We start from the raw sequence: 25,448 nt of genomic DNA on the forward strand, positions 1-25,448 counted from the left end.
AACTTGCCTTGGCTTGGGTCATTATCCCAGGGTCTGGGATTGAGCCCTGTGGTCACAGTCATGGCAGACTCCCTGATCAGCAGGGACACTGCTTCCCCCTCTCCCTCTGCCTGCTGTTCCCGGTTTGTACGCTGTCAAATAAAATCTTAAAAAAAAAAAACAACCCAAGTATGTAAGTCTTTAATAAATGAAAAAGGCAACATTTCAAATCAAGGGTAAAAGGATATATTATTTAACCAGTGACAATGAGAAAACTGGCTATTTAAGAAAAATGGGTTTAGGGGCACCTGGGTAGCGTCTGCCTTTGTCTCAGGTGGTGATCTGGGGCCCTGAGATTAAGTCCTGCATAAGGTTCCCCACAGGGAGCCTGCTTCTCCCTCAGCCTATGTCTCTACCTCTCTCTGTGTGTCTCTCATGAGTAAATAAATAAAATCTTGAAAAAAAAAAAAAAAGAATTTAAAATTAAAATGAAAAAAGTTTGAAACAAAATGTCTAAAAACTATGAAAAAAATTTCCACTAACACCTATTAAATTAAAACAAGATAACTATATCAATCTCTAAACAAATATAAAAAAATTTAATGTCTATGAGATGAAAAGCCAAAGTTCTACTACATTGTCAGAGGGGGGAGTGTGAACTGGTTAACAATACTGGGAAGGCATTTTTTGGCAGTAACTGTGAATTTTCCTTGGACTCAACAATGTCATGCCTATGAATATATCCTAAAATTTAATCAAAGATGTACACAAAATATTTGATTACAAGGATGCTCATCCATAAGGGCATTTTTTTTTTATGATGGCAAAAGATTAGAAATAATCTAGTGGTCAACATTTTATTGTTGTTCAATGTTAATGAACCAACAATATATATTAAACAAGTTGTCCTTAAACAGAAGTACACATGAAACAAGATTATGTATTTGTTGGCAGAGGAAAATGTTGTGACCAGGGGCTTGCAGAAACCTAACTGTAACATCTCCGGAAGAAACTGTTCAGTACTCACTAATTCAGGGTCTGCAGCCATTTTATACAAGGTAACTACTAAATAATGAAAATCAACTATAATCATTTTTATTATTTTTTTTAAATAAATTAATGTATTTTTTTAAAATAAGCTCTACGTCCAATGTGGGACTAGTTCAAGCACAACCTCAAGATCAAGAGCAACATGCTCTTCTGACTGAGCCAGTCAGGTGCCCCAACTGTAATTACTTTCAAAAGAAAAGGCATATTATCACTATTCTTAGCCCCAAGACAGTACAGGAAGAGTGAAAAAATGTGCTTTGGAGTCAGATCAAACCTTGGTTTAAATTCTAGCTCTATCAGTGTGTCTGAGACAAATTATTATTTAAATTTGCTAATAAGCCTCCCATTCTTTTCATATAAAATCAGGGCTAAATAATACCTTTTTCATACATGATTGATAGTAAAAATTAGTTAAGATAATTGGCTCAGTGGTTTAGCGCCGCCTTCAGCCCAGGGCATGATCCTGGAGATCCAGGATCGACCCATGTCGAGCTCTGTGCACGGAGCCTGCTTCTCCCTCTGCCTGTGTCTCTGCCGCTCTCACTCTCTCATTCTCTCTCTGTCTCAAATCAATCAATCAATCAATCAATCAATCTTAAAAAAAAAAAAAAAACTTATGAAACATAGAGAGCACCACAGAAACACTGTTTGCACACACTTTCCCACCAATGTTCTACATAGTGATTTCTTTGCAAGGGAAAAAAAGCCTCTTTTTTGAGAGAACTGAAAAATTGTTCTTACCAATGAACCAGCAGATATGCATTAATACTGGGATGGCACACACACCAATGAAGACAAGATATTCTGCTAATGAAGTACACACTCTGTCTTTCAGTTGTAATCATTTCTGCAGTCTATTCCTTTAGGAGATACTTGGTTCTGAGATGCCTGGGTGGCTCAGCGGTTGAGTGTCTGCCTTTAGCTCAGGGAGTGATCCCCACAGTCCCAAGATTGAGTCCCACATCGGGCTCCCTGCATGGAGCCTGCTTCTCCCTCTGTCTGTGTCTCTGCCTCTGTCTCTTATGAATAAATAAATAAAATCTTAAAAAAAAAAAGAAGATACTTGGTTCTGACTCCTCTTCCTTTAGCCACATGCTCCTCCCCATTCTTTTTTATTTATTTATTTATTTTTTAAATTTATGATAGTCACACACACACACAGAGGTTTTTGAGTAGCCAGAAGCGGAATTGCTGGATCATATGGTAATCCTGTTGGTAATTTTTTAAGGAATCGCCATATTGTTTTCCACAGCGGTTGTACTTTTTTAGCACTCCCACCAGTGCTGCACAAGGGTTCCAGTTTCTTATCCTCATCAACACCTTTCCTGGCTTTTTTTTTTTTAAGAGTTTAAAATTTTTTTTTTCTTTTTAATTTTATGAGAGATAGAGAGAGAGAGAGAGAGAGAGAGAAGGGTCAGGAGGAAGGGGAGGAAGAAGCAGATTCCCTACTGAGCAGGAAGCCTGCTTTTGTGGGCCTGCCCCCGGGACTGAACACACTTGAAGGCAGACGCCCTAATGACTAAGCCACCTAGGTGACCCCCTTTTCTGTTTTTTGGCTAGTAGCCATGCTAATGGGTATAAGGTAGTATCTTTCATTGTAGTTGCATTTCCCTAATGATTAGTGATGTTGAGTATCTTTCATGTGCTTATTGGCTATTTCATCTTTGGAGAAATGTCTATTTAAGTCCTTTGCTCATTTTTTAATAAAAGAAATTAAAAGTGAGAGATCCTGGGGTGACCAGCTGGCTTACTCAGTAGGGCATGCGACTCCTGATCTTGGGAGTCCTAGGTTCAAACTCCACATTGGGTACAGAGATTACATAAATAAGTAAATAAAGTAGGAGATATTAAATAATTCACTTGTAGAAGGTCACAAAGTTAGGTGGCAGAAGTTAGCACCTAGAACTCCTGACTTTATATGTTCACTTAAACCACAGTGGCATTAATAAACTTCATTATTAATGTTTTCTAAGTATTTCAGACAGTGTGAAATTAGACTATTTCCCTAAAGAATATACAGAGACTGGACAGTCAATTTGATGCTTAAATCTACAGTGCCCAGAATAAATATCATAAACTCTTTGTATGACTAAAATGTACATATGAATACCTCCACCTGCCCCCCAAATAGCTTACTAGTTGTGCCATCTTCATTCTATGATTCAAAATAAACAAATGAATATTTAAGAGAGTCCTGGAATGTTCTGACCAAGGTGGTACAATTTCAAGTGAAAAGCTTATAAAATTAAATGACAGAATTCTTTGCTTCTTAAGACCAAAAAAAAAAAAAAAAAGAAAAGAGAAAAAAGAGAAAGAGGTAGATGCTGTTTATTGTAATCCACTCCCAAGTCAACTCTGTGGGAATTATTTTTTTAAATACTGGAACTTTTACTAAATTATACTATTAATACAGAAGAATTATGTTTAGTTGTCTAGCAGCACAATTGTCCATCATGAACATCATTCGCACTATAAGCTAGAAAAACAAGTCAAGGGACGCCTGGGTGGCTCAGTGGTTGAGTGCCTGCCTTCGGCACAGGGAGTGATCCTGGAGTTCCAGGACTGAGCCCCACATCGGGCTCCCTGCATGGAACCTGCTTCTCTCTCTGCCTAGGTCTCTGCCTCTCTCCCTCTGTGTCTCGCATGAATGAATAAAAAAATCTAAAACAAACAAAAAAAACAAGCCAAGTCAAATTATTAAAAAGAAAAAGATGAAGGTTAAAGGTTGTTGTGAAGCCACCAAAATGAGGTCTAAAGGGATCACATTAAAATATTAGTGGTGGGATCCCTGGGTGGCGCAGCGGTTTAGCGCCTGCCTTTGGCCCAGGGCGCGATCCTGGAGACCCGGATCGAATCCCACGTCAGGTTCCCGGTGCATGGAGCCTGCTTCTCCATCTGCCTATGTCTCTGCCTCTCTCTCTCTCTGTGACTATCATAAAAAAAAAAAAAAAAAAAAAAAAAAAAAACTTAAAATATTAGTGGTTATTCAGAGTAATGGAGAGAGTAACTTAATGGGCTAAAACTACTTAATTTAAGGCTTTAGAAAAAAAAATTTAAGGCTTTAGAAAGCAGGATGTGGAGTTTCTGGCAACTTACCTAATGATTATTTATTAGCAGCAGTGTGGTATGTTGCAAACAACACAGATTCTGGGGTAAAAAAGATCTGGGTCTGGATCCTGGCTCTACCTAGGAAACAGATTACTTGACTTCTGAAGATTTATTTGCCCTCTCTGGGCCCCAGGTTCCTAAACTGATAAAATCAGGCTATCACCAAATGTCTTCCAAAATCAAGTAAAAGACTTCACTATATGGTGCAAGGTCAAGAGAATCAGTGATAATGTCAATAATCTACCACAGAGCCTAGTGGTGGCCTAGTGGTGATCACCATAAAAATTGGTCTGCAGATTTTCAAAATGTCTAAATTTCTGGGGCACCTGTGTGGTTCACCCAGTTAAGCGTCCAACTCTTGGTTTCAGCTCAGGTCATGCAGGATCTCATCAGTCATGAGATTGAGCCCCACCAGCCCCAAGTCCGACTCTATGCTTAGTGAGGAATCTGCTTGAAGATTCTTTCCCTTTGCCCCATCCCCCACTCACAAGCAGGCATGCATGTGAGCTCACTCTCTCTCTCAAATAAATAAATCTTTTAAAAAAGAATAAAAATAAAATGGTCTAAAGTTCTGAAAATGTTCTGGAATTAGATGGTGGTGGAGGATGCACATAGTGAATATATTAAAAATATATTTTATGTGAATTTTATTTCAACTTTTAAAATGGCCCAGAGATGTTCTGGATAGCAAATGGCAAGCCAGGACTGAAAAGCTGCTAGCATGAATAAACAACACCCTAAAAAATTTGGAGGATTCTCTAAAAGGGCATTATTTAAAGCAATATTCTGTGAAGTCAGATACTTATTAAAAACTAACATTTAACATAAGCAGAACATTTTATTTGCTTGAAAAACATCTAAATTCTCCTAACGGAAATGTTGATTTTGCATGTTCTAAGCTATCCTTTTGTTTTAACCTGAAGATTAACGTGCCTTCACATTTGAAGTTTTAAAACACAATCGGGCTCAGTATTGGCTGTATATGTGGAAAAAGGGTTTTCACTCACAAAAACAACTTGTCAAACGTCCCCGACCTGGCCCTTTCCTTCTTAGGCCACACAGGATAGCACAGCACCAGAGTACTAAAAGCACAGTTTAACCAACAGAGGCCCATTTTAAGTATTATTTTAAAATTTTGGTTCCTAAATATACATCAGTTTGAGAGGACCCACTCTAAACTGAAAAAAGGTTATGACAGATAATTTTCAAATATGTACATTGTATACTTTCATAAAAGAAGGTAACAATAATTAAACTCCCTACCATAGCACTGTCTGTAAAGTGAAGAACTTGTTATCCAGCCCAGGGCTTCTAATCCTCTGTAGAAAACAAAGTATCCAAGAAGTGTTATCAAAGAAGTCAAGTCTCTAAGCCTGCTCAAGCTAAAGAGTATTAAAATTTACAAAATTTATGGGACGCTTGGTGGCTCAGCTGTTGAGCATCTGCCTTTGGCTCATGGTATGATCCTGGGGGCCAGGGATCAAGTCCCGCACCAGGCTCCCTGCATGGGGCCTGCTTCTCCCTCTGCCTGTGTGTCTGCATCTCTCTCTGTGTCTCTCATGATTAATAAATAAAATCTTTTTTAAAAATTCACAAATTTTTTTTACCAGTAAAATGGAAATTATACAACTATATCAGTGTATGTTATCTATGTATCAATTAAAACAGCATATGGGGGACACCTGGGTGGCTCAGCTGTTGAGCATCTGCCTTTGGCTCAGGGTGTGATCCTCAGGTCCAGGAATCGAGTCCTGCGTCCGGCTCCCTGCAAGAAGCCTGCCTCTCCTTCTGCTTATGTCTCTGCCTCTCTCTGTGTCCCTCATAAATAAATAAATAAATAAATAAATAAATAAATAAATAAATAAATAAATAAATAAATAAATAAATAAAAATCTTTAAAATAAAACAGCATCTGACATATAAAGCCAGTGCTACATAACTGCTATTATTATTCCAATTCTTTTTTTAAGCTTTAATTTAAATTTCAATTAACATACAATGTACTATTAGTTTACGGTGTACACACTTCCATACAACACCTGGTTCTCATCACAACAAATGCACTATTTAATCCTCATTGCCAATTTAATCCATCCTCCCATTCACTTCCCCTCTGCTAAAATCACTAACAAGAAACAACAGGTGTTGGGGAGGCTGTGGGGAAAGGGGAATCCTCTTGCACTGCTGGTTGGAATGCAAATTTGTACAGCCACTCCGGAAAACAGTATGTAGGTTCTTCAAAAAATTAAAAGTATAACTACTCTAAAATCCAGCAACTGCACTACTAAGTATTTACCCAAAGAACACAAAAATACTAATTTGAAGGGAAACATGCACCCTGATGTTTACAGCAGTATGATCTACCATACCCAAGTTATGGAAACAGCCCAACTGTCCATCAACTGATGAATGGATAAAAAAGATGTGGCATATATATGCAACGGAATATTGCTCAGCTATTATTCTAATTCTTTTTTTTTTAATATTTTATTTACTGATTCATGAGCGAGAGAGGGAGGGAGGCAGAGAGGCAGAGACACAGGCCAAGGGAGAAGCAGGCTCCATGCAGGGAGCCCGATGTGGGACTTGATCCTGGGTCTCCAGGATCACACCCTGGGCTGAAGGCGGCGCTAAACCGCTGTGCCACCAGGGCTGCCCTTATTCTAATTCTTAAATGAGGAAATATAAAAGTACACAGTAGCAAAGGGAATCCCATCCATTCAGAGGTAGTTATAAACTTTCTGCCCTACCAGAATGTCTTTACTAGCATACTTGGTGTTCTGTAGCAGTGAGAAAGAGTTTTCATGATCACCAACTATACAGTATGACTATTGTTTCCTAGATTACTTTGCAAAGGTTTCCTAGATAGATGGACACCATGTGTACTCACTAAATACATCAATGCCCACATTTCCCATCCTTTTATTCTAAAAATTAACACTGATAATCATTTTGTTGCTTCTTTCTTATACAAGGGTATCTACTTATTTTTAATTTTTCTATTCCTTCATAGTTAATAACAGTGAGATCAAAAAGAAACAAGGGCACCTAGCTGGTTCAGTTTGACTGCTGATCTTGGGGTTGTGAGCTTGAGCCCCACATGGGTGTAGAGATTACTTAAATAAATAAAACTTAAAAAAAAAAAGATGATACATCGTTTTTTTTCATAAAGTCAGATTATTATTTTTTTTTAGAGTTTTTTTTTTTAAATTTTTAAAATTTATGATAGGCATACAGTGAGAGAGAGAGAGAGGCAGAGACATAGGCAGAGGGAGAAGCAGGCCCCATGCACCGGGAGCCCGACATGGGATTCGATCCCGGGTCTCCAGGATCGCGCCCTGGGCCACAGGCAGGCGCTAAACCGCTGCGCCACCCAGGGATCCCCATCGTAAAGTCAGATTTTTTTTATTTATTTATTTTTTTTAAATTTTTATTTATTTATGATAGGAACACAGTGAGAGAGAGAGGCAGAGACACAGGCAGAGGGAGAAGCAGGCTCCATGCACCGGGAGCCCAACGTGGGATTCGATCCCGGATCTCCAGGATCGCGCCCTGGGCCAAAGGCAGGCGCCAAACCGCTGCGCCACCCAGGGATCCCAGTCAGATTTTTTTTAAAAAACATTTATTTATTTCATTTATTTATGAAAGACACACAGAGAGAGGCAGAGACATAGAGGGGGAAGCGGGCTCCCCACAGGGATATAAATGGATAAAATCTTTTTAAAGATGTAATAAATGGATAGAATCTTAAACAAAACAAACAAACAAACAAACCACCTTTCTTCACTGAAGAAGTTTCAAGAATTCTTTGTTGGCTGTTTGCTTCGAACCCCAACATTTCCTACGTGACTTAACAATGACTTTGTAAGTGGTACATTATTGATGATTTTCATATCTTTTCTAAAAGTTTATTTTCCAAATTTTCCCTATTTCTTTTGTCAGGAGAAAGTTTATTTTTTTTTTAAGATTTTTATTTATTGGGATCCCTGGGTGGCGCAGCGGTTTGGCACCTGCCTTTGGCCCAGGGCACGATCCTGGAGACCTGGGATCGAGTCCCACGTCGGGCTCCCGGTACGTGGAGCCTGCTTCTCCCTCTGCCTGTGTCTCTGCCTCTCTCTCTCTCTCTGTGACTGTCATAAATAAATAAAAATTTAAAAAAAAAAAAGATTTTTATTTATTTATTCATGAGAGACAGAGACAGAGAGAGAGAGAAAGAGAAAGAGAGAAGCAGAGACACAGGCAGAGGGAGAAGCAGGCTCCATGCAGGGAGCCTGATGTGGGACTCGATCCCGAGTCTCTAGGATCACACCCTGGGCCAAAGGCTGCGCTAAACCGCTGAGCCACCCGGGCTGCCCATGGAAAAAAGTTATTTTATTTTTAAAGATTTATTTTTATGTAATTTCTACAGCCAACGTGGGACTCAAAACCCTAAGATCAAGAGTCATATGCTCTACCTATTGAGCCAGCCAGGTGTCCCGGAAAAAAGTTATTTTAAAACACTGCATTGGGCAGCCCTGGTGGCGCAGCAGTTTAGCGCCGCCTGCAGCCCAGGGCGTGATCCTGGAGACCCTGGATCGAGTCCCACGTCAGGCTCTCTGTATGATGCCTGCTTCTCCCTCTGCCTGTGTCTCTGCCTCTCTCTCTCTCTCTCTCTCTATGAATAAATAAATAAAATCTTAAAAAAAAAAACTTTGGGTGGCGCAGAGGTTTGGCGCCTGCCTTTGGCTCAGGGTGCGATCCTGGAGACCCAGGATCGAATCCCACATCAGGCTCCCGGTGCATGGAGCCTGCTTCTCCCTTTGCCTGTGTCTCTGCCTCTCTCTCGCTCTCTGTGTGACTATCATAAAAAAATAGAAATTTAAAAAAAAAAAAAACTTTGCCTTTCTCTCTCTCTGTCTCTCATGAATAAATAAAATCTTAAAAAAAGAAAAAAAAAAAACACAACAACAACCGCATTGGGGCACCTGGGTTGCTCAGTAAATACAATGTGTGCCTTAGGCTCAGGTCATGATCTCAGGGTCCTGGACGAGAGCGCTGTCTCACACTCCCTGCTCAGGGGAGTGTCTGTTTTTCCCTTTTCATCTGCCCCTCCCCCTGCTCACGCTAGCAGGTGTGCTCACACTCTCTCAAATAAGTAAAATCTTTTTAAAAATCCCACTGCACTGAAACAACACAGATGAACCTTTAAGTGCAATAAGTTAGTCACAACAGGACAGATAAATAATGTATGATTCCATTTTATAAGGTACCTAGAGTAATCAAATTCATAAAGACTAAATGTAGAATGATGGTGGCTGGGGCCAGGGGCTAGGAGTGGGGGGGAGTGGAGAGTTAACATATAATGGGTATAGAGTTTTAGTTTGGGAAAATGACAAAAATTCTGGAGATGGATCGAAGTGATAGGTAAGCAAAAATGTGAATATACCTGGTAGTAATGAAATGCACGGCTGAAAACAGTTAAAATGGTAAATTTTATGTTATTTTACCACAATAAAAACAAATAAACAAAAGGCTACATACAACAACTCTTAAAGATACTATCATCAATTTTATCAACATTAATAGGGGGTGCCTAGCTGTTTCAGTCGGTAGAACATGTGACTTGATCTCAGGTTTGAGATTTGAAATTTGAGACCCATGTTGGGTTTGGAGATTACTTTAAAATAAAATCTTGGGCAGCCCAGGTGGCTCAGTGATTTAGCACCACCTTCGGCCCAGGGCCTGATCCTGGGAGTCCCAGGATCGAGTCCCACATTGGGCTCCCTGCATGCAGCCTGCTTCTCCCTCTGCCTGTGTCTGCCTCTCTCTCTCTGTGTCTCTCACGAAGAAATACATAAAATCTTAAAAAAAAAATAAGTAAAATCTTAAAAAAAGTTATCAACATTATGAGCAAAGCAGCATTAAAGCTTACAATTGAGCTAAGCAGCATTAATAGAGGCACAATAGGAGGATTCCAAAATCACATCTACGTTAGAGTAGCTTTGACAGAATCTGTGTATTTCTAAGAAATAGTTTTTTTAAAAAAAGATTTCATTTTTTTATTTTTATTTTTTGAGAGAGAAACAGAGAGTGAGGTGGGGTGGGACAGAGGGAGAAGGAAAGAAAGAACCTTAAATGGGCTCTGTACTGGGCAGAGCCCAATTCAGGGCTCGATCTCACAACTCTGAGATCATGATCTGAACTGAAATCAAGAGTCGGATACTTAACCAACCAAATACTTAACCAACCAAGTCACCCACGCATCTCTGAAGATTTTTTTTTTTTTTGAGTGATCTCTACCTCCAATGTGGACCTTGAACTTATAACCTTGAGATCAAGAGTCACACACTCTACTGACTGAGCCAGCTAGGCAACCTCTCAGTTCCTAATAAATGGATTTTTTTTTAAAGATTTTATTTATTCATGAGATACAGAGAGAAAGAGAGAGAGGCAGAGACATAGGCAGAGGGAGAAGGAAGCCTGATGGGGGACTCAATCCCAGGACTCCAGGATCATGACCTGAGTCAAAGGCAGACGCTCAATCACTGAGCCACCCAGGCATCCCCTAATAAATGTTTCATACAATGTCAAGGCTACTTCAACTTTAAATCTGACTTACAATAAAACTTCAATTGCAAAAATACCTTATAACTTAGAATTAGAAAACATAAAAAACTCTTATATCTCAATAATAACCTAATACAAAAAACAAAGGATTTGAATGGACACTTTACCAAAGATATCCAAATGGCAAATGAGCACATAAAACATGCTCAACACCATAAGTCACTAAGACAGATGCAAATTAAAACCAAAGAGATACCACTACATACTCTTTAAGTGGCAAAATGAAAAAGATTAATGGCACAAAGTGTTGGTAAAGATGTAAAGTGACTGGAACGCTCATATAAGCTAATGGGAATGCAAAATTGTACAGCCAGTTTGGAGAACAGTTTGGCAACTTCTTAAAAAACTACACTCATGAGATGACTTAGCAATCTGAGACCTATGTATCTACCTAAGAAATGAAATATATGTCCACATAGAAGACTTGCATGTAAACATTCAAAGCAGCATTGTTCGTAATCGCAAAAAAAGGGGAAATAACCCCAATGGCTAACAACTGGTAAATGGCTAAACAAAATGTAGATATCCACATAATGGAATACCACATGTTGTGTGGGCTACTATACACACAACATGGATGTATTTCAAAAGCATGTTACAAAAAAAAAACAAAAAAAACCAAAAGCATGTTACAAAGTGGTACCTAGACATAAAAGTCTATATACTATATGACTTTGTTTACAAGAAATTTTAGAAAAGACAAAATTATAGTTGATAGCAGATCAGTGGTTGCCTGGATTAGGGAATTGAGAGGACTGCAAAAGGCCCTGGGAAAACTGTGAGGCTATGGAAATGTTCTATATCTTGATTGTGGTGGTGGTGGTTACACCACTGACGATATGTGTATGTGTATAAAGATTTACTTATTTTAGAGAGAGTGCGAGTGTGCGTGCACACTCAAGTGTGTGTGGGGGGGGCGGGGGGCAAAGGGAGAAGAGAGTCCTCAGCCAACTCTGTGCTGCACATGGAGCCCGACTCGGGACTCAATCTCAAGACCCAGAAATCAGGACCTGAGCCAAAACCAAGAGTCAGATGCTTTCACAATTGTGCTACCCAGGCACCTGTTAGTTTATATATATAATATACATACACACACACACACACACACACACACACACACACACACATCTAAATACTAACTGAAAAAATCCATTACAAGGGAAAATGGGAAGCAGTGAAATTAGGATATAGCAGTCCTACTCCAAAATTAATTTCTTTAGTTGATTAACATTTCAGCAGTCTTTATCCTTGAGCTGTTTTTTTGTTTTGTTTTGTTTTTAAGATTTTATTTATTTATTCACAGGGAGAAAGAGGCAGAGACACAGGCAGAGGGAGAAGCAGGCTCCATGCAGGGAGCCGGATGTGGGACTCGATCCTGGGTCCCCAGGATCACACCCCAGGCTGCAGGCAGCGCCAAACCACTGCGCCACTGGGGCTGCCTTCCTTGAGCTGTTTGAATTAATCATTAAAAAATACTGGAGTAAGAAGTAGAAGGAAGGAGAGGTAGAATTAAGGATGTTCCTCTCAGACATATTATTTCTGTCTTCTTTAACTTGGAATGCATAATTCAGATAAATCCAAGACTAAAAGTTTACCTTTACATGAAAAGGTAAATCCAGGCAAATAATACAATTCAAGAGAAGGGAAAAAGAGAACACACAATCTTCAAATACTTTGGTGGCATATTTACATATATGCAAATTAATGTAACTAACTAGAAGGTACTAATTTTTAAGCCATCTTGTTTATGCACGAAGTCAGTCAACTCTCTATGAAAGAGTATACTTATTATGATGAAAAAAATAATAAATATGTCTGCTTTAAAACAAACAAAAAACACTCCAATGCACTAAATTGCCAATAACTAAATGCTGGAAAATATACTTCATATTTTAGTTGAGTAGAAATATTTAAAATCTAGATCTGACAAACTAGTTGTAAAGTCTCAAATTCTCTTGGGGAAAACCACATTCCAAAGCTTTACCACAGCTATCTTTTATTTGGAGTACTGGGCTGTCTGAGGAAGAGAAGGAACTGGTTGAGCTTGAATAGGGATTTCTCAAAGCTAACATCAAGGAGTCCTCTAAACCCTGCCAAATTGTGGATGGTATATAAACAGACACAATATTTATTTTGGGACAAAGATACTGCAGGCAAGAAAGTAAAATGCTCCAGAAGCAGCAGAATCACAGACCTTTGGAAAAACCATTTAAAACAAGAGTCTGTCCTCATTCATTAAATTAAATGCTGTTAAATTTTGCTTTACTTATCCTCATGAAAATGAATGAGAAAAGATTTCAGTTTTAAGTACAAAAGTTCAGAGAGGGAAAAAAAAATAAAACACCAAAATTTCTTTTTTTTTTATTTTTTTATTTTTTATTTTTTTTAACACCAAAATTTCTTAAAAGCATCTGCTGTAACAACACTTCATAATTACTTCTCAATGTCTGCTAGTTAGTACTATTATCTGACTATCAATTAAAATCAGATGTTATAGGGATGCCTGCGTGGCTCAGCGGTTGGGCACCTGCCTTTGGCCCAGGGCATGATCCTGGAGTCCTGGGATCGAGTCCCACATCGGGCCCCTGCATGAAGCCTGCTTCTTTGCTTCTCTCTCTGCCTCTCTCTCTCTCTCTCTCATGAATAAATAAAATCTTAAAAAAAAAATCAGACATTATAAATAGAAATACAAAAATTGTAAAAAAAAAAAAAAAAAGTTTAACCTCTCTTTCTCTGGAGTCAATGTAGTAACACTAGATAATATATTCAATTTCTATAGAAAAAATGGTAGGGGGATCCCCGGATGGCTCAGCAGTATAGCACCTGCCTTCGGCCCAGGGTGTAATCCTGGAGTCCTGGGATCAAGTCCCACATCAGGCTCCCGGCATGGAGCCTGCTTCTCCCTCTGCCTGTGTCTTTGCCTCTCTCTCTCTCTCTCTCTCATGAAAAAATAAATAAAATCTTAAAAGAAAAATTAAAAAAAGAAAAAGTGGTAAACAGTAGCACTCTAAAACTCATTTTTTCAGTTTAAAAAATATTTTTCATGCCCTTTTATCTTTATACTCAAAAACTAGGATCATGTAGGAAGCATATACAATAATTAATTTGAAACCCTAACCCAGGTTTTATAAAACACAGAATGCATGCAAAAACCATTAATCTGACCAGTCAAGACTAATAACTTTTGGTGAACCATAATCATTTGCATTTGTTTGAAATAAAAAGTAATTGGAAATGGGTCCTAAGAGGAAAGATCAAAAGAACTGGAAGTTGCTTGGTCTACAGAAATTTAACTAAGAATGACTTAAATTCTGATTGGTTGGTTTCCATGTCTTCTGAAAGCAAAATTAGATAAAAGCAGCTTAGATTAAGGAAGAATTACAAACATTTGACTGTCAGGGTTTATATTACACCAGGATGGACCACTTGGGAAAGATGTGGTGTTCCAACACCATACAGCTACAAGTGAAGCTGACTTAAGGCACACCATAGCATTAAAACTCCGTAATTAAGTTACCTATAATTTCACCCTACAAAACCATCAAACAGCCTAATTTTGGACAGGGCATTACCATTTAAAAGGCATTTTCACATATTTTAGTACCTCATTTAATCCTCACATGAGGTATATGAATAGGACAGACATTCTGATTCCCATTTACAGGTTAAAAAAAAAAAAGCTATGATTGTCTGACAGCTTTTTCTACTAGTATCATTTTAAATCTCTTCTTAAAAAGACTGTTAAGAGCCAATCCAGAGAGCTCAATAGACACCTGGCTGCAAAAGTTTCAAATATATTTGAAAGACAATATAAACTTATGTGCTCTGATTTATCTTGCATAAAATACCTATTTATGGTCAGTTATCCATTAACAGACCTTCTTTATTTAAGATCTCCAGTTTGAAAATATTCCTATAAACACAAAGGCAGAAAGAATGAGTAAAAGCACTGATTTCATTGAGCCCATTTTCTTAGACCATAAAGTCGTATTTTAAATAAAAGAAATTATGCAGGTTCTGTTTCCTATTAGCATTCTAATATTTTCAGAATTCACTAAATTTAAGTGAATATTGTAGTAGTCAGCCTCCAAGATAGCCTCAATGATCCCAGCTTCCTGGTATTCACACCCATGTATGTGAATAAATACTCCTCCTTCCATGTCAAATGTGGGCTAGACTTAGTGACTCCTTTCTAATGAACAGAATAAGACACAAGTGATTGGAGAATAGTTCATAAAAAGCAGGGTGACTTCATTCTTTTTCTCTCTCTGTGGAGAGGCATACATGACTAGCAAGTGAAGCTACCTACCAACAGTCACGTGAGTGAGCTTGGAAGTGGATTCTTCAACTCCAAGTCTTCAGACTGCACAGTCCCAGCCCTAAGCCAGAACCATCCAGCCAAACCACTCCCAAACTCCTGTAAAAGGGCATAAGGGAACTTTTGGCGGTGACTGAAACACTATCTTGATTGCGGGTAGTGTTTATATGGGTGTGTACATTTGTTAAAACTCAAATTTATACAATTAAAATGGGTGCATTCTATTGTATGTAAAGTATACTTCAATATAGGTGATTCTTTTTAACAGGCTACTAAACCCTTGGGATAAGCAGACGAAGGATCACTTATGAAAAAGCAGCGCCCTAACTTAAGAAGTTAAGGGTGGGCGGCAAGAGAACAGAAGCATTAACAAGCCACCACCACAAACATACATGTCCTAAACTGTTCCTCAAAATTGCTCCACCCACAGCCTTGCCTATCTCAGATGACAGCAATCCCATACTCCCAGTTGCTCTTGCCAAAAATGCTAGTCATTCTTCACTCCCATACCCCATATCCAATCCATAAGCAAATCCTGTTGGCTCTATCTCAAAATATATTCAGACTATGATCACTTCTCACCACCTCCACTGCTACGACCCTAGCCTCTTGCCAGGATCACAGCAACAGCCAAACTGGTCTCCCTACTTCATTCTTGCCCCCTACAGCCTATTATTAACCCAGTAGCTAGAGTGATCCTTTCAAAACCTAAGGCAGATCATATCGTTCATCTGCTCAAAAATCTAAAACTACTCTCCATTTCACTCAGAATAAAAGTCCATGTGGTTGCAGGGTCACATAAACTTACTCCTCATCATCTCCCTGATCTCATCTCCTGTTACCCTCCTCCTTGTTCAGTCTACTCCAGGCACACTGGGCTGCTTGCTGCTTATCAAACACAAGGAACACACTCCCACTCCAGGAGCTTCACAGTGACTGTGTCCTCTATCTTCCCCCTCAATACCTACATGGCTCATCATTCCTTCATTCCTTAACCTCCTTTAGGTCTCTGCTTAAACATGACCTCCTTTACCCAGACCACCTGTTTAAAATTGAAAACAGTTCTGGTCCTTGATCATCCTTATGCTATTTGACTTTTCCTTTTTTTCTGGAGCCTTTACCACTTCATAAAATACTACATAACTTATTTATTATATATATTGTCTATCCTCTACTCCTTCCATAAAACCACCTCTAGGGCAGGATCTGTTTTGTTCACTGATGAACCTCAAGTGTCTAGGACAGTGGTCAGTACACACAACAGGTTTCAACAAGTACCTTCTAAATGAATGAATTTTTGAGCAACTGGTCAGGTGCCAGGCTAAGCACTTTATATACACTATTTCACTTATCACTTGGGAAGTATGCATTAACCTCATGTTCTAGTTGAGGACACAAAGGTTAAAAACTTGCATAAAGTTATAGTAGTAAATGATGCCAGGATTTATGACTAACTCTTAAGCCTTAATACATAGTTTTCTCAAAGTTGAGTGTGAATGGGGAAGAGAGTTAAGCTGCTTCAGAAGGTAACTAGGCTGAGAGTACGTGGAAGAAAAGATGCTCATCTGCAATCCAAAATAAGAAGCAGAGGCAAACAATTAACATTTGGGGAAATTCCTTCAACTTTTCTTTGCCTGTAGTCCTAGTCCTGTATAGGCAGAAATACAAGGTAATGACAATCAGAAAGAGACCATAAAAAAAGGAGTAAGAAAGGTAAGAGACCCGTTAGCTTGAGCTCCATGGTTGAGAAAACATAGGTCAGTACCTGTTCTCTAAATTCACTGGAACCCTTTATCACACTGCCAAGGAGCAATATACTAGCAATTTCCTATTTGTTTTTGCTGTTTGTGCCTTAACATGTTTTTTTCTTCCATATCCTACTGGTATAGTAAAGGTGCTGAGAAAGTATATTTAAAAAGTACAGGATCGGGCAGTCCCAGTGGCTCAGCGGTTTAGTGCTGCATTAGGCCCAGGGCGTGATCCTGGAGACCCAGGATCGAGACCCACGTCAGGCTCCCTGCATGGAGCCTGCTTCTCTCTCTGCCTGTGTCTCTGCCTCTCTCTCTCTCTGTCTCTCATGAATAAATAAAATCTTAAAAAAAAAAAAAGTACAGGATCTACACATAAACATTTATAGATTTAAATCTGAGGGAAAGATACAGAGTTTGCCACTGTTACTATTCTTGGAACATAGCCACACTCATTTGTTTACATATTGTCTATGGCTCCTTTTCCACTATAACAGCCGACTTGAGCAGCTGCAACACAGACTATATGCCTGCAAAACTGAAAATATTTGCTATTTGGCCTTTTACAGAAGAAAACTTCTAAAACAAATATTAATAAAATGTAAGTTTCCTGATAACTTGCATCAGTTCCATCAATTCTCTGGGTATATTTGAAAACAGATCCTCTAAATACTAAAATAAATCCTATAACATTTTTGTTATTGTTGGTCATGTAACTAAAAACATGTCAATGGCTTGAGTCCAAGAAAATGTGGTCTTCAATCTGGTAAACAGTTATCATCAAATTAATTTAAGTAAACATACTTGCTAGTAGAGTTGACACCATTTACTAGTTACTAAATAAAATACTAGAGGACTTGGGTAACACTGCGATGTCCATTTTGAAGTGTTAGAATAGTTTAGCATTAAAGTTGAAGAAGTAACTTTTTTGCTTTATGTTGTTGTATCTGAGCCACCATGTTAAACAAACGTTAAAGTGTTTTGAACAAGGAAAAAAATTTGAGTTACACATACATGCAAAAAACATACCAAAAATGCATAATCCTACAGTAACTTCCCAATTTTCTTCTTTATATATAAGAATTACCAAATAGTAAAACTTGGAACATTTGCTTTTAATCTTCCAAGCAAGCAAGCTAATACAAAGAAAAGCAAATCACTTATTACTCATTTTAAAAATTCTGTAATCTACTTTCCCTTTCCCTCTCCAAAGATTAGTTGGTTTGTTACCCACAGAAGCTCAAACCCTGGAGCCACTGGGTGGCTCAGTGGGTTAAGCATCCCACTTTTGGTTGAGGTTCAGATCATGATCTCAGGGTTGTGAGATCAAGCCCTGAGTTGGGCTCCTTCTCAGCAAGGAGTCTGCTTGAGATTATCTCCCCTCTCCTCCTCTCTCTTCCTAAAATAAATAATCTTAAAAAAAGAAACACACCTTATTTCATAGAATTTAAACAAAAATATCTTCATTGTATATATACAAAAAGAAGAATCTTTTCCCTAATACAAGCTAATACAAAAATCTTTGTATTACATATGCATTATGTTTTGCAAATAAAGTGACAGGTTATGCTACTCATGATGACACTTAGAAAAGTAAGTTGATAAAAACAGGTACAGAAACATACTGCAAAAAAGAAAAAAGAAACATACTGCAAAAGAAACAGAAATATTGAGCAAAAAATTAGGCCAAAAAATATTTTTCTTTAAATATTTTATTTCAAGAAGTCAATTTCTACATTAAAAGAACCAATCCAAGATATTATTCACTAAAATTTCACCTAAATTATTTAATACACGTAAGTTAGAGTTTAATAGAGCTCTCAGTTTAAACATTTCATATCTTCAACCTAAATTTCCAACATAAAAATTTTAAGGCATCAATTTGTTTTCCCAGCTTTTCCTCAAAATAAAATTATTTCCAAGTTAAAAGTTTTCACAGTTTTTATCAAAATTAAATGTGCAGTATTAACGGAAGTAGAAAGTTACCCATGAGCTACTTCTAAATATTATAAAATTTTATGCCTACAGAGCCTTTTCCCATTTTTCTCTTAATTTTTTTACAGCACTGTAGTCACCTAGGTTAGAAAAACAAAAAATATCCTGTCAACACATTTAAAAGAATTAAGTTTTAAACGTTACATTTAAGAAAGCACACTACTCTCTTTCAGGGCTAAGGTCTAGAAGTTTCTATGATGAATATTATATACATGAAATTAGAATGATATAAAAAAAAACTTGACAGTGATTTTAAAAATTGTATTACATCCTTATAATATGAAAACAAATATGACCATATGTGTGTATAACACTTGTGATCTCTTCACTAAACTGTAAATCTTCCAATAATCTCTAATAAAACAATCCACAGTATTTCAAATTGCAAAGAAATGTTTCCTACCTTGCCTGCTTCTCTTTCTAAGTCGACATACTCTCGGCTAGGTGTCTGTCGTTGTTCTCCCTGCCAGCTGGCCGGAAAAAACTGGAGAGACAGATTGGTTCCTGTGGCCACAAAAGCCTTTTAGAAAAATCAATACAAACAGGATCAGGAGCAGGACATTACATAAATTATGCAGGCAGTCATTTATTTTTACATCAGTTTCTGTCTTAAGCCAGGCAGCACCAAGAATACTTAAAAGTAAAAAACATGCACTCATCATTTTTCTTAAGTATTAAGTTACAAACATCTGATTCCATTTTGAGGACATTTGCCATTGGCTGCTTAAATATAAAATCAGACATGGAATCAATACTTTCTTTCAGGTCATTTTTTGCTGACGTTAGGATCTTGCATTGCTAATGTCTAACCAGAAGCCATCATCCCTGAATTTAAAAACTTCTATTTTTAAATGTGAAAATCACTACAGATCTAAACATTTCGAATTTCAAAGCATACCATAATTTAAACTTGTGTAAATGAGACATTTTAATTTCTCTCACTTAATAAAACGTTTCATTTTAAAGCCCATGTTAAAAATGCACAGGACTGTCTCTTCGGATAAATGATACATTAGCATGTGATGTGACAGCACTTCTCATCTCTCTAAAACCTTAGGGGACTTAAAAAATATGCATTTCCTGAAATTTAACTTCAGGAGAACTGGATCTAACTACACAAAAGAGTATTCATCTAATATTCATTAAAAAAGATTTGGATGCACAGTTCAACATACAGAACAAACTAAAGCCATTTTGATAAAGTATTCTGTGTAGCCCCTGAGCAATTTAACTATATTTCCTCCAAGTAAAAAACAGAAATAGCTTTGTCCCTCTTCTCAAGGGAAATTCAGAAAGAAATAAGTAAAAAGCATTTTTTGGGAAAAGAAACATTTTTCATCATATAAATGTAAACTCTCTTTTCTTTGTTGAAATGAGAGGTTTTGGTTTGGTTTGTTTTACTAATTAAAGTTCCACAACATACTTTGTTTCCAAAGAGTCTTCATCTGAAAGCAAGGGGTTCACATTCTGGCCAATTTGTTTAAAGCCATTAGCTGATTCAGCTATCCACGAGTATCCCTGATGATTAACAGCTTCGATTCTTTAGATAAAAATTTATTCTTCCTATTTCTATTATTGGTACTGTAGGTACAACTGTCAACCTAATTGCTAAATCTCAATGGACATCTTTGATGGCATTTCCCTAATCAAGTGGGATACTTACTTGTGGTATTTTATATGAATAAGGACTTAACAAATGACAATATTACAATATTAACCTTTAAAAAAAAAATCTTTCAGGGCGCCTGGGTAGCTCAGTCGGTTAAGCGTCTGCCTTCAGCTCAGGTCATGATCCCAAGGATCCTGGGATGGAGTCCCACATCAGGTTCCCTGCTCAACGGGGAGTCTGCTTCTATGCCCCTCCCCTGGCTTATGTTCTCTCTTTCTCTCAAATAAATAAATAAAATCTTTTTAAAAAACTATGTTTCCCGGCAGCCCCAGTGGCTTGGCAGTTTAGCGCCACCTTCAGCCCGGGGCATGATCCTGGAGACCTGGGATTGAGTCCCATGTCGGGCTCCCCGCATGGAGCCTGCCTCTCCCTCTGCCTGTGCCTCTCTCTCTCTCTGTCTCTCCTGAATAAATAAATAAAAAATCTTTAAAAACAAAACAAAACAAAACTATATTTCCATTAATACCAAGTTTAAAAAACAATGGAGCAAAATGAATCAACAGTTCAAATGAAAAGCAGACTCTTGAAGGCACATTGCCTAGGCTGTATGACTTGAAGCAAGTTATTTAGCTGTACCTCAGTTTCCCCACTAATTAATATTTGTAAGTGCTTAAAATAGCACCAAGTAAATGCTATTTAAGTATTTGCTAAGTAAGAGAAAGTTTTGAGCTGGATAAGAGAGCTAACTTTTTCTTTTTTTTTTTTTTTTAACTTTTTCAACCTCAGATAATAAATTCTCAGCATGGAGTAGTGACAGATAATAGATTCAGCCCATGAATGAATGCCTTGTGTCAAAATCTGCAAGGCGTGTTTCTTTGGTATACACCTAGTAACAAATTCTTCCACCCCAGTATACTAGTAAAAACAGTTTACAGATCTTATTACCTCACCTCCTGTCTGAAGACCAACCTCACAGATTTCCTGCTTTATCACTTCATACCCATTATCTCAAGATCCCTCTCTCTGAGAGAGAAGTGGTAAAAACAGATCATTCTAGAACATTTTGTAAATTTATTTAACCAAAGAAGTCTTTTTTTAATGGAATATCTACACACACATAACAATTGGGAAAATTATGTTCAAAAACATAAAAATGCTATACCAGTATCATTGTCTATAAGTAAAATTTCCAGGTTGTCCTGATGATTTTTCTACAGGTTTCACCAACTGTAAAATCACACACCTATGTCAATCCAACACACCTTTATCCTTTCATCTTCAGGATTAAAAACATATAGTTTTGGGTGTGTTTTTTTTTTAAAGATTTTATTTATTTATTCATGAGACACACAGAGAGAGAGAGAGAGACAGAGACACAGGAAGAGGGAGGAGCAGACTCCATGAAGGAAGCCCAATGTGGGACTTGATCCCAGAACTCCAGGACCTGGGCCTGAGCTGAAGGCCGATGCTCAACCACTGAGCCACCCAGGCATCCCAAAACATACGGTTTTTACTGCTGTCACAGTAGTCACCATGCCTGAATTCTTTTAATTTACCATTAGTGTTGAAGACTTCTCCAACACTTACCCACAATAAGAACTCACATGAGGAATAAAACAGACTTTTACCAAATAGATTCTACCCTTCATCCATATGATAAATTTTATAGTTATGATCACATCTATCTAAATACAAAATAATTCATTAACTTCGCTGACACACTATGGAGATGTTCAAAATTAATAGAGTAAAGAGAAGGGAGAAAAGGATGATAATAGTTTTGGTGACTATGCATATTTTTACTGTATACAGTTGCTGTCAAAACAGAGGCAAAATAATAATGCCTTCTCCACACCTACTTTCCACAACCAATAAGTAAAAGCTACAGTCTGTTTCTAATTAAAAAGATAAATTTTAGGCATTATATTAGGTAACCTCTAAATTCAATTAATCAAATACCTATGACATAAAAAGCGTTATGTTTAAAGAGGAGTATATTAATGTATATACCACAGAGTTAATGTGGTCTCCACCCTCTAGGAGCTAGGGATCCTATCATTTAAATGTGAAGAATACTGAATTAAAGGCGGAGGGAAGCGGGAGGACTAGAAAAAGAGGGAAATGTGAAATTCTTTCCTAAACACAAATAGTTACATTATTCAACAAATGTTGAATAAGACACATATGCTATATTAAATAAGCAACAAATAAGACACATATACTATATTAAATGCCAATCTTACACAGAATTCAATCTACCCCTCCCTTAACTTCTAAAATTTGTCAGATATTAAGAACTTATTAAAATTTGTAGGCTCAGATATCTGTAAGAGGAAGGCCTAGAATGTCCGATTTATCCCTGAAATTTATGGTAAGCACAAGCAACCTATAACACTGCTATAATATTATAGAAATATAATAATATAGCAATTCAGGTAGACTGTGGGTTATATTACGCTCCCAATTTATAATTATGTGCAGTGAAATCTGATATGACAGAAAATATCCTAATAGCTATACTTCACTAGATTTCCAAAAAAACCTCAGCTCTAAAAAATCACGAAGTACTTTGTACCTCATCTTTCACCCTTTCATCAATTAACTCCAGGAAAACCAATGGTCGGGTATACCATCCACCTTTTTGCAAAAGGAAGCCCAGACAAAAGATGATATAATCACTGGATCCACTAATGAAGAATTGTCTTCTACCACTCAGTGCCAAAATCGAAAGTATGTGTCTTAGACGTTTTAATCATCTATTATAATTACTCAAGAATATTGGAAGTGGGCTGAAAGCTGGAGATTTTCTTTCATAACATGCACTAACGACCAAACATTCTAGAGCTAAGAAATTTAGCCAGTATCTTCACATTACCTGTAATACAATTTTTAAAAGTCTTCATTTTAAACAGTGAAGTATTCATAAAAAATAAATTTGATTTAGGCGATGAAAAGGGAGAATTTCATGGTATGTGAATGGTTTATCAGTAAAATATATTGTCCATAGAGGTGGGAAAAGTAAATGCTCCAGTACGTCTTCCTATTGTTAACCATACCTTCAGATCTCTGCAAATGCAAGGGGCCCAGTTCACAGAGTAGATACCTAGATTCCATTATACGGCACTTCAACTTTTTTTTTTTTTTTTAAACTAATCATCAGATCTCTTTAGCTACTTAACTCTTTGGCTTTTTCATTCCCTCCTCGTTAGCACCTCCAATAGGACAAACCAAAAAGGAGAGAAGACAGTTGCATCCCCCCCCCCCCCCCCCCAAGTAAGGTTTGGTGAAGGCGAAGCACCAAAGCCACCATCTAAAACGCGGCCTCCAAATCAACTGTGGGTTTCGCAAGTTCGTGCAATTCTTTAGGAACTGAGGCACTAAACGGGATATGTTTTTGAGGTTTGAAAAAAGACGATAATGGTTTCTTCCTGATTCTCCTGAGGCTTAACATTCTAAGAAAAGAAGATGGCTCATTCTTCAGGGCTTGCTTTTCTCTACCGGGACAATAGATTACTGTAGAGATTCCCGGCTCTACTGGGTGTGGAGCAGCTTCCCATCCAGAGCCACCAACAACCCTCGCGTCTTGAGAAGCCAACTGTCGCCCGGGAACCAGACCCTTGGATGAAGCCCCCTTCTCCTTCCGAACGGCTGTTTCCTCCCGTACCAACACCCACGCGCCCTCAGTCGGGGTCTCCGCCCGTGCAACGCCTTCTCCTGGTCTGCCGGCTCCGCTGCGAGTCCCACTCGCGGCCAACCGTGCGCCGAGCCGAGTCTGGGAAACCGGCCCGGCCCGCACAGGGCCACGGGGAAGCGTCTCCCCGCGAGGACGCGGCCCGCCAGCGTCTGGTTTCGCATTTTGAATCCCGAGTAGGAAGTGAGACGGCGCCCGCTCAGTTCCGGGAGTCGCGGCGTCCGCGGCGCCGTCCGGAACCGGCCTGGGCCGCGGCGGCCCCCGCGCAACAAGTGACCCGAGCGCGCCTCGGTCCCCGCGGCCCGCGCCCCCCGCGCCCCCGCCCCGCCGACTTACGATTTCCGAGCGGCCGTCGCGGCAGGCGTTCTGGAAGCGCGCCTGGCGCTCCTCGTGGGGCCGGTCCCTGAAGCCCGTGTACTTAATCTGCAAGGCAGAGACGGCCGCAATCAGAAGCCAAATCCGCGGCGCCGCCTGCGCGCCCGCCCACCCCGCGCGGCGCAGATAAGGGCAAGCAGAGTCAGCGCGCGGGCGGGCGGCTGCCGGCGAGATTGCCTCTCCGCGGGGCTGCCCGCGGCCGCGCCGCCCAAACTTTTCTCCGCCCGGGCCCACTCGGCGCCGCCCGCCTGCCTCACCTCGCATTCGCGGCTCAGCTTCCTGAAGAACTCCTCGTTCTCGAACTTGCTTCTCTGGTCGGGCACGACGCGCGGCATCTTCCCGCCCTGAGGCCGCGCCGGCCGGCCGGGCTCGGGGCTTGCGCGGCACCCGCGGGCCGGCTCCGCGCTCACCGACTGACCGCCCTCCCGCGGCGCCCTGACTCCGGCTTCCCTTTGTTTCAGGCGCCCGCCCGCGTGGGCTCCCGCTCCCGGGAGTCTGAGGTGTCGCCGCCCGCTCGAGCCCAGCCCACGCCGCCGCCGCCGCCGCCGCCTCAGCCGTTGCCTACAGCCCGCGCGAACCCAGCACTCGCCGCCCCCGGCCGCCGCCGCCGCCACTTCCTCTCGCCGCCCACCTCGCAAGCCCGCCCGTCCGCCCCGCCCCGGCCGGCCCCACCCCTCCTCCTCCTCGCGCGCCCGCCCGCCCCAAACTCAGGCAAACAAAACGTACCATTCACAACTCTGCGATCCGCGCCGCGCATGCGCCGCCCGCCCGCCTGCGGGGCGGCCCGGGTGCCGCGAGCCGGGGCTCCTCCCGCCGCGCGGCCCTCTTTGCCCTGCGGGCCCGCGGGCCGCTGCGCGGGGAACAGCTCTGCGGGCCTCTGCTGGGGCCGTGGAGATGGGGAGCGGTCCGCGCAGGCCCTTTCTGTCGACGGCGTGGAACTTTGGGGCTCCTCAGCTGCCCGAGGTGACC

General features: G+C 39.8%; 1 protein-coding gene across 2 annotated transcripts in view; it reads right to left on the reverse strand.

The window, feature by feature from the left end:
- Positions 1–25,097, reverse strand: part of CBFB (core-binding factor subunit beta) — a 58,030-nt gene extending 32,933 nt beyond the window's left edge. Inside the window, exons 1-3 of one of the 2 annotated variants that reach the window (XM_026011447.2) lie at positions 24,737–25,097; positions 24,441–24,527; positions 19,208–19,324 (exon numbers count right to left, since the gene is read on the reverse strand). In XM_026011447.2, coding sequence (XP_025867232.1) covers positions 19,208–19,324; positions 24,441–24,527; positions 24,737–24,814 — 282 coding nt within the window. In that variant the 5' untranslated portion in view covers positions 24,815–25,097. The remainder of the gene's footprint in view (positions 1–19,207; positions 19,325–24,440; positions 24,528–24,736) is intronic. The other variant, XM_026011448.2, reaches the window with a different exon arrangement.
- Positions 25,098–25,448: the final 351 nt, after the last annotated feature.

The sequence above is a fragment of the Vulpes vulpes genome, chromosome 12 (assembly GCF_048418805.1).
Source record: "Vulpes vulpes isolate BD-2025 chromosome 12, VulVul3, whole genome shotgun sequence".
NCBI lineage: Eukaryota > Metazoa > Chordata > Mammalia > Carnivora > Canidae > Vulpes > Vulpes vulpes.